Below are 13,261 nucleotides of genomic sequence, written 5' to 3'. Positions count from 1 at the left end.
ATGGTGTCATCGGGCTTACAACCGCTGGTATTACTCACTGCGTTAACAGCCCGAGGACAAGCTGACATTCAATTATAAACACAAACACGGTGACAAAAAAGCATTGTAAAAATCACGTGGGTTGAAAAGACAAACACGGTGAGTGAAACTGATGGATGGTTCCCGTGAAACGCTGCTCAGTTCACTCAAAGCTTCCGCCTGTGAGTCAGAGGGAGTTTCCCCCAGGTCGGACTGTCCCTTTGCTTGTCTGCTGCCCTTTCCGGTGGAGCGCTCTCCAAATACACCTGCAGCGTTATTGTCCAGGAAAACCCCAACAACCACTGTTTTCCATACCTGCGATTTAGCACCTTTAACTATGTCCTCTCTAGGAAGATGACGTGGCAAACATAAATGTCCTACACAATCATCTGTGAAAACAAAAGTGTTCCTCCATCTAGGTTGTTTTGGTCCTCATGTCCTCTGGCATCTTTTATCCAACACTTTTTTTTTTCCTTTTTCTTTTTGTCCAAAATAATTTCATTTTAATCCTTTTCCATGTCAAACTGACTCTTTAACACACGTGTATCACTTCTTCAGAAATCTGTCCATCCAACAAATAAATTAATCCATTTCAATACAGATATTTTTAGTACTGCAAGTAAAAAGTATATACACATGAACAATATTATCTATGACATCTATAAGAAGTCCATGGTGTGTAGTGCCTCCAACGTGATAATGGTGGAGCTTGCGGGAGGAAAGCTTGACCATAAACTTCCTGATTACTTTAAATATTTTGTCCCCCTTGTCCACATTGTCCCCGTCCTCTTTATCTCTGTCAAATGTTCCTCTGTGTGGTCTCAAACACGACCTCTTCCATCTCTGTATATGTCTGAATGGAGGCAGAGCAGTGAGCCATGTTGTGTTTTTAGCTACACTTGCAGGACGTCACCATCATATTGGACAGCAGCTCCACCTGAAAGTGAAAATCAGCAGCAACGTGACGCATCATCTCTCAGTGTCGCTTTCAGATAAAATGTTCTGTAAACATTTCACGTCAGGACGGAGGTTATTTGGCTGGAGGACAGATACCTTGTGTTGCCGGCCCACGTAGTAGACGATCGTCAGTGGATCGAGTGCCTCAGGAACACAGCAGGGCTGGGCAGAGGCTCCGGGGTTGTGATGCTTATACAGGGCCAAAATCTGTGAAACCAGCGACATGACGGAAACACAAGGAAACAAAGAGCTTATCTCAGAGTTTCATCACCGACATGACGAGAAAGAGCAACTGCTGTTATGATGAACTATTAACTGATGCACGCTGTTAAGCAGCGTTTCCTTTTACAGTGGCACAGGTGCAGTAAATATGGGTAAAATGTCATTTACTAAGTTTTAGTAAGTGACAGTAAATTTTCCAGTAAATTTTGCAAATAACACAAATTTTCTGAGTCCTTCAGTAACGAGAGGGGGAGGAAACCACGTTGTGAGAAAGCTTTCAGTCTGAGCACTGAAACCACTTTACCTTATTCAACCATGTAATCAGATGTGGTTCGCACACCACAGTGAGGTGATGAACTGTACCTGAGAGTATTTGTTTTCAGCGTTCCAGATGTAGGTACAGGGTCCCATGCAGTAATTGGCATAGTAGCCCGTCGGCTTATGTATCCACTTCCAGCCCAGATCTTTCCTGAAATCAATGTACAACCTCCGCTTGCAGCAGGAATCCTGGCTGCATAAGAGAAAGAGAAAGAGAAAGAGTTGTGTGATGGAGTGACAGAGAATTTTAGGGCATAGTTGCCGTTGAAGTGTTTGTTTAATATCAGTCTGTTTTAAAGCTGCACTAAGGACAGATCTGAAGTAAGAATTCACACATGAGCACGAAGCCAGGGCTCACGCGCTGCAACTCAGAAGGTAGAAGGTCTGTTGTCTGAACCCCAGCTTCTCCTGATAAGCAGGTCGTCTGCCGTGCATGGTCGCTCTGCTTTGCATTGTGGGTGAATGAGCGGTACACTGTAAAAGGCTTCATATGACTAAGGTTGAAAAACTCTAGTGTGCAAATGCAGCTCATGTACCATACTGACCACAGACCTGTAAGGTGGAGTTGAAATGTTTTTTTTTACTTTCCTCTGCCGATGGCAGGTAGCTGTCAGCGGGTTAGTACGGCTTTCAAAATGCCTGTGTAAAATACAACAGAACACTGTGATATGTGAAGGATTGCTTACAGTGAACAGTCAGCGCTGTCCGTGGAGCGTTTTTTGCGCGAGGTGAGGTGGCTGCTGATGTTCTGAGGGATGGACATGGTCAGGATGTAGGGTGGTTGCTGCGTCATCATGTGCATCATTGCGGTGTCTCCTCTGCCACCAGCCATCCCAGAGATGGAGAAACTGAAGCTAATGTCATCATTTTTTTTCCCGTTGCATCCACAGAACAGCCTGAGCTCAAAACTCTGTTCGTCCTCTGGTAAGGCAGAAATTTACAACATAACTGGTTGGAGACTTTATCCATGAAAGTAAATATCATCAAGATTGCTCATGGGCTGAAGAGAAAAGACGAACAACGGTCATGGCAGTACTGGATCACGAGATAATCTGCACGTGTTTACTGTGACTCACCGGTCCCTTTGAGCCAGTTCTGCAGGGTCTCAGTGACATCGAAGGACAACCACTTGTCCTTAAAATGGTTAGTGAGGAAGCGGGAAGCGAGGTAGCGGGCCGACATCCCCACACCCCGGTACAGCTCCACCCGCTCCTCGGAAGGTATCCCGGGGTTCTTGACGAGCATCCGCAGCTCAGCAGTGGTCAGCAGGCGGTAATCCCCCACACTCTGTCGTATCTCCGAGATGTTGAAGGACATTGTGACGTTTTTGGATTTCTTCATGTCCTCTATATCATCTTGTCCTGTGATTTAAAAACAGACAATTACTTATTTGGAGATTTCACACCACTAATTTGGACAAGCAAGTTGTATGAATGCATATTAGAGAGACACTTGGAAAAAGTTCTATGAGCTGCTTGACACTGTGAAGGGGAAATGTAATTTAAATGTTTAAATGTTTAAAAGGTCATTTTTTAATCTTTAAATAAAGTAAATTTGCGTACAGCCAGTCATTCACAAAAAAAATCCACAAAAATATATCAATATGAATACATTCATACAGAGATACGGTCAGTGAATAGATAAATAGAGATTAATAAAGAAAGATAAATAATTAGAATAATTAGAAATAATAATAATAGGTTGCCAAGTGGCATAGAACTTTCAGGTGGATCCTCTAATGGTATATCTGATTTTTTAAATATAGGTGGACATGACACATAACCTCTCTGATCCATTCACCATATGTTAGACGCCACAGGTAGAGACAATCCTTCCATTTTGATAGAACAGACCTTCTGATAAGCAGAGAGCAAAAGGCCATAATGTTTATGTTGAAGCCACAGAGAGGAATATCCACACCAAACTGTGAAATGAATGGGTCTCTACTGTTTTCCCACATATTCTATGTCTCAGAAACATGAGCAGAACCACACGTTCTTCTTTTAAGTGTTTTAACTTTTTGGTCTGTGTATTTAAGAGCTATCCGTGTTGTTGTTTTTAGTCTTGGGGAATTTGTTATTTTGTTCAAAACTGTTGGAAGACAAAACCACATTGAGCATTGGACATTGTCCAGCTACATTATGTAGGAAAATATAAATATTGGATCAGGACCCTAGGAGAAGGAGAAGCTTCGGTGTTGGACAAATCCATTTTCTGGTCATGGACTGGTGATGAAGCTTGCAATCTGTACAATAAACTTTTAGACTTAACACTAAAATATACAGTTAATGGGCATGAGGGTCAAAATAATATTGTATCTGCATACTTGATATATACAACACCGTAACTTGCAGCATAATGTAACAGTGATATGTTCATTAGTTCGTTTTTTCATAAGCAAACTCTATGAAGGGTTCTTTCAAAAGGGTTTTTCATAATTCTGTGTACACATTAATGAAATGGAACAGCTCACAGCGTCAGCTCAAAGCTCACAGCGTTACTCAATAATCATAACTGCAGCCAAACACTCATCTAATCCAGCTGCTGTAAAGTTGACCATAGAGAGCGTTTTGTTTTCGTACAGTATTGCTGCCCATGTTTGCAACTTTTACTCGTGAGCCCGTGACAGCAGGAACGTTCCCCCCGTGCAAAGCCTGACAGAAAACAGAACCAAGGATTTATCACCATAAATTTACCAGCATTACATTACAGAGGATTAAGTCAAATGGAGATGTACAAAGATAAATGCAGGAAGGTGACTGAGAGCGAAATGCTGTGTACAAAGAGAGACAGAGAGGAGGTGTGTGTGTGTGTGGGTAACAGGGTAAATGCAACGAAAACGGCGAAGCGAAGAATGCACTCACACAAATATAACTCACAGTTGTGAGGGGTGGAGGGGTGTGAGTGGGGGCACAGAGAAACTGGAGATGCGTATCAGTGGAGCCTGGGGTCTGATCCAGGCCTCGGCCTGCCAAAGCCGGGATTCTCTACCCTCAAGTCCGGGAATTACTCTTATTACTCTCTGACAGCAGCTACAACCCTGCCCCGCATACTTGTTTGGCGTGGTCGATCCGGGCTGTACCAGGATCCTCCATGTCACGGCTGCTTGTGTATCATTTACCAGTATCGCCATCTGTGCTGTAGCTTAGGTAGTGTTTCACCCCTTGTGCCGAAGCCAAACTGAAACTGAAAAGAGCTGGTGTGCAGTGCAAAGGGAAATGAGATGACATTTTACTGGTCCCACCCAGAGCACAGTCAAATGTTTGGTTGTGAGCGTGTGAGTGGAAACACAGAGCATCACAGCCGTGTACAGTGTGCAGAGAGCAGTGAACTGGCAGCGATGCAACAAGCAACACCAGGCACGGAAAGCCATCGACTCCAGCTAGTTTAAGTAAACTGAGATAAATGTGGCAAGGGTTAGAAAAGTGTTTACGAAACAGGAAATTAAGTCACTTCCCCTAAGAAGCATATTGGCTGCAGCGCTATAATTACGGCAAAGCTTTATCCTCACTTCTACTTTCCAATTAACACAGCTTGCATTGTCTCTGGCCTTTAGTGGGAGCAAAGTGTAAAACTTCTTCTTCTCCACGAGGAGCTAAGATGAGGGGGTAAAGATAGCTCCCCGGCCAGCGTACTAACATGGGTGTGGGGGGGATTTGAGTGTTGAATCAGGGCCTATCCGCAGGTAAGCCGGGGACAGCTGTTGTGACAGGTAGGGAGACAGCCCTGTAATTACCAGTGGGAGGAACCAGATTCCAGCAACAGGCTAAATACCTGCCTCCTTCATATGCTTGACTCCACCTTCCCACATCCCGCTCGTCCTTGTTTCCCCACCTCACCCTGTTTTACACATGGCTCCTGCTCTTCTCCATCACAGGGTGGTAGCAGCTTTATTTACTCTTAAATATAATAAGTACTCCGGCACAGTGAACTCATTTCAATCCTAAATGAGGAAAGAGTTCCCTCTGTAAAGCCAGCTGAGTTACATTTGGACCAAGACAAGAGGTGATTTTTTTGTGAGGGAAGGATGTTACTGCGAACTAGATGAAGGAATTTAGCCTAATCCACCACACAATTATCATGATGGAGACTTAAAACTATTAAGTTCTAAAATACTCCGCACACAAATATGCATCCCCGCAGGCTGTTCAGGGGGCGTCAGGAAAGTGTGAGTCGTGCAGTAAAAAAAAAGAACCACATGCTGAAACGTCAAACAGGATCGTTAATGAATATTTTAAAAGCCTGTTCTCCGGTCGATTCTAATTTAATCACTTACTTTAGTCTTCTGTCTTTTACTTCCCACAGACGAGCAGAAGCTTACTTGTCTCTCACACGCCCTTTTAAGTGTGTGTGTGGTTTTCTTTTTTAATAATTGCAAAAGAGCTCTTGCCGGGCCTACACGCGAACACTTGACTCTGTTTTTAAGGTGCCGCGCTGAGGGTTAAGACAGTGGATGGGTGTTCTCTGGCATTCCACAGAGGTAGGAAACACATGCTCCCCATGGGCACCGCTTGCACCGGACCTGAGTCACTCAAGATCTCAGTGGTCATCAGCCTCCTTCCTTCCTGCCAAGCTGCCCTGTCACAAACACACTGCAAACACACTGATAATAGGCTCAGGAAACGCAGCAGAGAGAAGCGAGAGGGGAGGAGAGAGAGAGAGACAGAAAGAGAGAGAGACAGCGACAGAGAGGGAGACGGGTAATCACGGGCAGAGAGACCTAGAAATTAAATGGAACGTGGTCAGGAAGAAAAAGATATGATGGAGAACAGGTGACAGAATAAGCAAGGGAGAACCCAATGCTCATGTTACAGGAAACCCCCATTCCCCGAGGGACAAAGAGAGGCAGAGAGGGAAAAGAGAAAATGAAAGAGAGAGGGAGACAGCGCGAAGGTGAAGGAGTACATTTCATGTCTTCTCTAATCTCATTTTTCCTTTTTCCCTCCTGTTCTTTGGTTTTCATCTGAGCAGAACGAAATCATGCCCTTCGTTCTGAAAGTTCCTTTGTTCTCCCTTTGGTCTGCACACTCCACTCCATCCACTCAACTCTTTCTTTTGAAGTGGTGGATAAAAGTGGGATGGCGTGGATGCCTGCCTGATAGGGTGAGTAGTGTAGGCATGTAGAGAACAATGGAGCAAAGAAACAAAACCAAAAAAATATGTTTATCATAACAGTTTGAGAGTCATTGTACAATTACAGCCAAAAACCATTTGGCTGAACAAACAGCATGTGAAGTCCAGCCAAACAAACAGCGTTAATAAAGCAGTAAAAAAAACGCTGTGGATACCACGAAGGCAACGCAGAGCATCGGACCAGATGCAACACACAGTCCCGCTAACTTGTAACGCCTGTGATCTCTGAACTCCTCAGGCTGCCTGACGACGTTGGGCGGAGATCAGAGGGGGGTACACATGCTGAGAGAATTTATGGATGAGATTAGAATTAAAAAATCAGCCATCAGGCAAATGATCTGGGCTGGAGCCGCTGAGTTTGTGTATCCCAGGGACGACTTCAAGGCTCAATCATGTCGAAACGTTCTTGGCCAACAAGAAAGACACTGTTAAAAAAAAATTGGATTTGAACAACACAACGCCTCAGATCTCTTTGTTTTTTTGGTGAACTGTTAGTGTGTGTGTGTGTGTGTGTGTGTGTGTGTGTCTTGAGCAGCGTTCAAGTGCCTGTAAAGGTAGGATCATAAATCACAGTGACACTATGACCTGACATTGTTAGTGCTGGAGTTAAGCCCTCGGCAGCTGCCTCCAGTCTTGACGGTGGGTGTCCATGTGCAACACAATAAGTGACTTATGCGCTGCTGCTCTGAGCTGTCGGGTACTCACGGGTCATGTTGAACTTGTTCAGCACCTTGGCGAAATATTCCTCCTCCTCCTGTTCCGTGGAGATGTCCGCGTGGAGCTCCGTCTCCCGCTCCTTCAGCATCTCCTTGGTGCTGTTGTAGAGAGACAGCACGGCGGTCGGGATCTCCTCGTGTTCGGCCTCGTCGTCAGGCTCTTTCGGCAAACGCAGCTTGCTGAGGATCTGGCTCCTGATGGCCTCGATGCGTTTTTTCTTCACCATCTCCAGGTCCACCGTCTTACATGTAGACATGCCGCTCACGTTGCCCACCATGTACACAGCCACGAGCATCAACAGTGCCAGCTTCATGGTACCAACCTGACTGTAACCACTTATGTGCTTTGGCTCTTGGCAAATCCTCGCGCACCTTTTTCTTTCACTGCCTGCCTCCGACCAGGGATCCTGAGGGAACACTGAATCACTCCGTGGAGAGGTGTGACTGACGCAAGGTGTTTACACACGGCAGAACAATTAAAGCAGTGTGGAGAGTCCTGAAAGTTCAGGGTGCCAGCGGTGCCAGTGCTGTCGCTGCTGCTGTGAAAACCACCTAACACTTAGGACTTCTTTGCATAGAGGCAGGTGGAGAAATTCCCAGTGGGCAGACAAGACATCGAGCGATGAGCCAGCCTCTGACTCAGCCACACAGGTAACACAATGACGTCCCAGACACTGAGGTGAGTCCAGAGAGGAGCTGTCAAATGCCAACAGAGCCCTTCCAAACATGCACACAGACTCAGAAGACCTCTGCAGCGCCCATCAGTCCAAAACTATCTACCGAGACTCAAACACTCAACAGAGCAGGTTCTGTAGCCACAAACCAACAAGCCTCCACTTGTAATATTAAGCTGGATCCTGTTTTTACTTTAAGGAGTTTACACACCTCCACGTGTCAGCTCGGCACTGAATTGCTCACCGGGCAGCCTCGCTTTACATGTCCCCAGAGACAAGCGAACGCGAGGGGAGCTGTACAACGCTCAGCAAAACCAAGAGTGGTTCTGGCGGAGCCCCAGCTCACTTACATCAGAGGCCACGGCTTTTCAGCTGAAACAGCTTCCTGTCCTCTTTCACCCACAAGGTCTCTTCAAAAACCGCTGAGAACTGTTCTGTACATGGATGTAATGTCTAACGCCTCTCTACATACATCCTGTGCTTAAAGCTTAAAAATGCCCTTCCTATTCCTGTGTTTCTGAAGTTTGATCAGATGACCTCTGGCTTCCTCTACTGCCCATATATAAAACTCAGTGCTGATCAAGTGTCTACGCTGAAGGCAAAGAAAGTAGAATGTAGTATTTAAAAACGTCCCTTTGACCAAAATATTCTACAGCAGTTACAGACCAGTGCAGTCATTAAGAGATGTGTCCCTACACAAAAACAGTTGACAAACTTGTGTCGCTCTGACTACCTCTTTTTCAGCCGTAACACCATGTGATCCGTGTACAGCTGCTGTTCACAGAAACTGCTTTCAGCGCCTCCGACTCATGCCTACTTCACAGACACCGCAGCTGTCTCTCTCTCTCTCGCTGTCTTCATTCTCAAACACAATAATACACAATAGTATGATCGCGTATCAGCTGAGAAGATAAAACACAGAAACACTTTCCCTCTGTCTGTGAAAAACTGTCCTCCTGTAACACACACACACTAAGTTAGACGAACCTTGCCTTTAAATGAGCGTACCATCCACACACACAGCAGCGGTAATGACAGCGGTAACAGTCCCTCTCAGCTCACGCCGTTTCGGGACTCAGATTGCAGTCTCGTCTGTGTCCTCTCTTCCCTCTATCCATCCATTGAAGTCCCCTCGTTTGTGCCCTCTACGGCGTCCTCACACCTTCCCTCCCGAGTCTCCGCTGACACAACTCCCTGTTCACACCTCCGCTTCACTCCCTGCCTCGCTGCCTTTCCCCTTGTGTGCGCTCTCTCTTTCCTAAGTGCTTGTCAGAGCTTGCTGGTGACAAAGTGATTTGTGGGAGCTCTGAGCTCGGATAACTTTTCTCTTGTACTCCCTGCCTCTCTCTCTCTCTAACTCTTCTTTTTTTTTCTGGTTCCTGTTACTCGTCTAATAGAGCGAGGAGCTCTCCGCCCAGGAAATGAGGGTAACGGCCGCAGTGTAAAACATCTGCTGTTAAACAGAGCTCTGCTGCCTGCGTCCTGTCCACATCAGGAAGCCAGGAGCTGAACACGCTGGCTTTTAGAGGCACAGGCTCTCTCTCACACTCTCTGGCCTGTCTGAAGACTGACAGTGTCAACAAGCCCCTGCGTGGCACCGGTGTCTCGCCAACAGACCGCCACATTTACCTGGTGGCTGTGAAGGCGAACGCCTGCCAGGCCGAGGAACTGAGGCGAGCTGGTCTAAAAGTAGAACGGTGAATTTCAAGGGATGGAGAGCCAACAGGGCAGGACCGTGTGGTGCCGCCGGCCTAGGTCTCGGTGCTTTTTTAGAGGTTGGATTGTGTATTTTCAAAAGGAAGGCCAGACTAAAACAAACCGGTGATGGTTTCAGTCATGTGTCTCTGTCTGCAGGATGATTCAACAGGAGCATATAGTTAGTAAATTACCATTGTAGTCTTTGGTCTGGGAGTTTTTTTTTTTTTTCAGGTTTTGCTCGACTGTGTTTCCCATGCGTGTCAGTTCTCTGTTATGAAGAATGAGCTATTCATCAAACATTGGCAGTCAACAGTGACATTTAACATAAGGAAACTCAAGGTAAAAATCCCCTAAAATACCAGCTGCACCAACAATGGAAAACAACAACTCAGACTATATTTACCCCACAGTGACAGCTGCTCTATCTCTCTGATTACCATTAATGATAAGATGGTGTGAATAAAATGAGGGTAGCTATCAAATATCAACAGCTATGACTGTGACTTGTCTCGCGGTGTGGATCCGTAGGGGCTTTGGTGCGTGTGCACTGCCACCTGATGGTCAAAGGTGGTACATCTCCACAGGAGATTGATGGTTTTCTTCTTGATAGGGACGCGTTTGAGGTTCACCTCTCTGTCGTGAACCTTAAGACTGATGTTTAAATATTTTGTCTGCTGAAAATTAAGGGATGCGTGCTATCAGACACAGAACATATGAAAGTTGTAGTGAGCACATACTAAATATTTCCTGTAGCAACATATCCCAGGTAAATGCTCTGACCTATTTTGGTTTTTTAACATTGGCCTCTGAGCACAACAGCCTCGGTGCCTTACTGACTCCATACAACCAACCAACACGTCTTACCAGTCTGCCATGGGGCATTTCATACCTTTGACCGCAAGGCCTCGGTGCCAACACCTCACGGTGTCTGTGTGTCTCTGAGCGGAGGATCCCATAGAGCTGTGGCAAACCCCAAAGTCTTTCAGCCAGACGAGCCGAGGGAGGATGCTGTGAGAAAAAAATATTCACAGTCAACAGAGAGAACAGATCCTGTCAGTCTATAACTCATGTCCCCACATCAAACTGGTCCGGCATACAGTTCATATCTGTGGCAGAGGGGCATGATGCTGTTGCTTCTTTCAACAGTCTTTTGTTGACTGGTGAAAATATTTCTGTGGAACTTTATTTGGATAAATCATGCCCATAACATCATGCTAATAAAAATGTCCTTGAGCTGACCACTTAAACTCTACCTGCTTTAAACCAGATTGATTCAGTTATACTTCACCCAAAACCTGCACTTTTAGAATAAAAGATTCAGCTCTGTGGGTGTGAAAGATACTGCTGAGAGCTGCTTCCAACAAGCTACTGTAAGATTTTTGGTGGCGTGTAACTGAAAAGGACAAGAACAATTCCTCTTACTGTATTTTCCCCACTAGCCATGAAGCGTCACCTTTAATAACAAAAACTGTTTGAGATATACACAGTTCACGACGTCTCTCTCTCCCTCTCTCCAGGCACAGTACCTGCCTCAGTTACCAAACAGCAACATCTCTCCAGCACCGGACGTCAAGAAACAAGTGAAGCATAAATATCACCTGCTCAACATTTAACAAAGCAACAGACCGGTCTGGAATTTGGTGGCTGATCTGAGAAGCGTGGACTGTGTTGTGCAGTTGTTTGAATACAGTCCATTTTGTACGCATCCTGTATATTCTTGGTGTGAGAGTGAGAAAGACGTGATAAACGCGTTCACTTCCTCAGAGATCTTCACTCAATATTCTTTACATAACAAAGGTTAGGGTATTTCCAGTTGCAGGGTAGGTGACACACTTACAGCACTATTACTAAAGCACGCACATTTCACGTGGTCAGTGGTGAAGACAGTTTGCACCAAACACAACGAGCACTGCATTTTTACACCTCTTTAAAATCATAGGTAAGAGTTTCCAATGTGCCTTCATCACGTGGACATTAGTGTCAGAGCTTTCACAGTCAGTGGCAGCAGCTGATCCCCATGCAGGTTCGTAATGGCTATCAAATGCTCCATGTGCCACATATTAGGCTTAATCTATGTAACAAGTTAGTCATTAAAACACCATTTCAGGGCGACCTGACAGCAGGATGGTTTGGGATCATTTCACATGGCATCAAATAAAGGCAGAAAATGCCCAACAAAAAAAGACATTTCAATCGTTTTTATTTTCTGCTATGTTTTATTACAAAAATATGGGATAATATAATCTTATATATAATGATATAATGCTGAATCAATGCATTTGCTGACTCCTGACTCTTATTAAGGTTTAATAAGACGTGACGTGACAGCTGATACTCTGAGTAATTTGATTACTGTGTTCTTAACATACTGCAGCCTTAGTCTTTGACAACAGTCCCCAAAAGTCTGACATGGACATTCACTCTGTCACTCAGACAGTGATACACTGGAACACGCATCTACACACTGACAGCTTTGTGTGCACTGTGCATTCAGGGGCTTTAAGTCTTAGTTAAGCCTGTGTAGTGTATAGTGTAATATACTGTAGCTAAAATGAGGCACATGAAGTCACACAGAAGACGCGGTCACAGGAGACTGGTGGTGACAAATGTCAATCTATAAGCTGACAATGAAATCAGGTCCCTTGGTATAAAATGAATGACTTTTTAGAGGTTGAAGGTCAGATGGAAGGCTGAAAACACAAGAATATGCTGTAAAACATAATTACTGCTGGGGCGTGGCAATGATCTTGTACCTGAGAGGCACATTGGTGAAGCTGCTGTACTCAGGACTGAGGTCCACACCGTGGTCCACGCCATGAAGAGGAAAATCTCCACGCGAGCAAGGGACTCTCTGACACAGGATCTCTTCCCTGAGAGATAACCACAAACCAACAAGAGTGAAAACATTCACCAGAGAGAAATGGAAAACGATTGCAGGGACTGGGTTTATAACTGGCCTCTTAAACAGATCATAGCTCAGAGAGGAGCATGACAACACTAAACCAGATCCGGTGTTCAGACACATTTTCTGATCAAACATAATCAAAAGAAATTTAAACTGGTTTCCCTGTACTTTGGGGAATCTGATCAGTACACTTCGTGCAAACCTGAGGGCTGAGCAGGTGGTTTCTGTTCCTGCTGGGTACAGATTCAACACTGTCGAGACCAAGTTGTTGCAGTGAAACTCAGCTGCGAATGTGCTTTTCCTGAAAGGACAAAATGTCATCACCATTGTTATGACAGTCCAACCTGCAGGATCGTGGCATAACGTGCAGATTCTGAGAGACACTGTCATCCCTGCAGGTCATCTTCTTTAATAATTCTGTAACGAAGGTTAAAAAAGGCAACAGAATAACCAGTTTCTATATAAAATATAAGCTGTATATTTAATAAAATATAAGATGTTGGCTTCATTCCCCTTTATCAAAATAAAGTGAAAGTTTCATCATTTTTAAGCCTGTTGTTATTAACCTGGTTGTTGTAATATCACACTGTGACCACCAGATGTCAGTAAACGCGCCTGAA

The 13,261-nt window shown here is 45.0% G+C and overlaps 1 protein-coding gene across 1 annotated transcript; it reads right to left on the bottom strand.

Annotated features, from left to right (window-relative positions):
* Positions 1-455: 455 nt before the first annotated feature.
* On the bottom strand, positions 456-10,311 carry tgfb1a (transforming growth factor, beta 1a). Its single transcript, XM_041046143.1, has 6 exons — positions 7,354-10,311; positions 2,592-2,876; positions 2,202-2,436; positions 1,561-1,708; positions 1,072-1,182; positions 456-955 (listed from the first exon to the last, which is right to left on the bottom strand). The coding sequence occupies exons 1-6, from the start codon at positions 7,676-7,678 to the stop codon at positions 908-910; spliced, it is 1,152 nt and encodes a 383-aa protein (XP_040902077.1). The 5' UTR covers positions 7,679-10,311; the 3' UTR covers positions 456-907.
* Positions 10,312-13,261: the final 2,950 nt, after the last annotated feature.

Source organism: Toxotes jaculatrix, chromosome 9 (genome assembly GCF_017976425.1).
Source record: "Toxotes jaculatrix isolate fToxJac2 chromosome 9, fToxJac2.pri, whole genome shotgun sequence".
NCBI lineage: Eukaryota > Metazoa > Chordata > Actinopteri > Toxotidae > Toxotes > Toxotes jaculatrix.
This window is presented reverse-complemented; position numbering and strand designations above follow the sequence as displayed.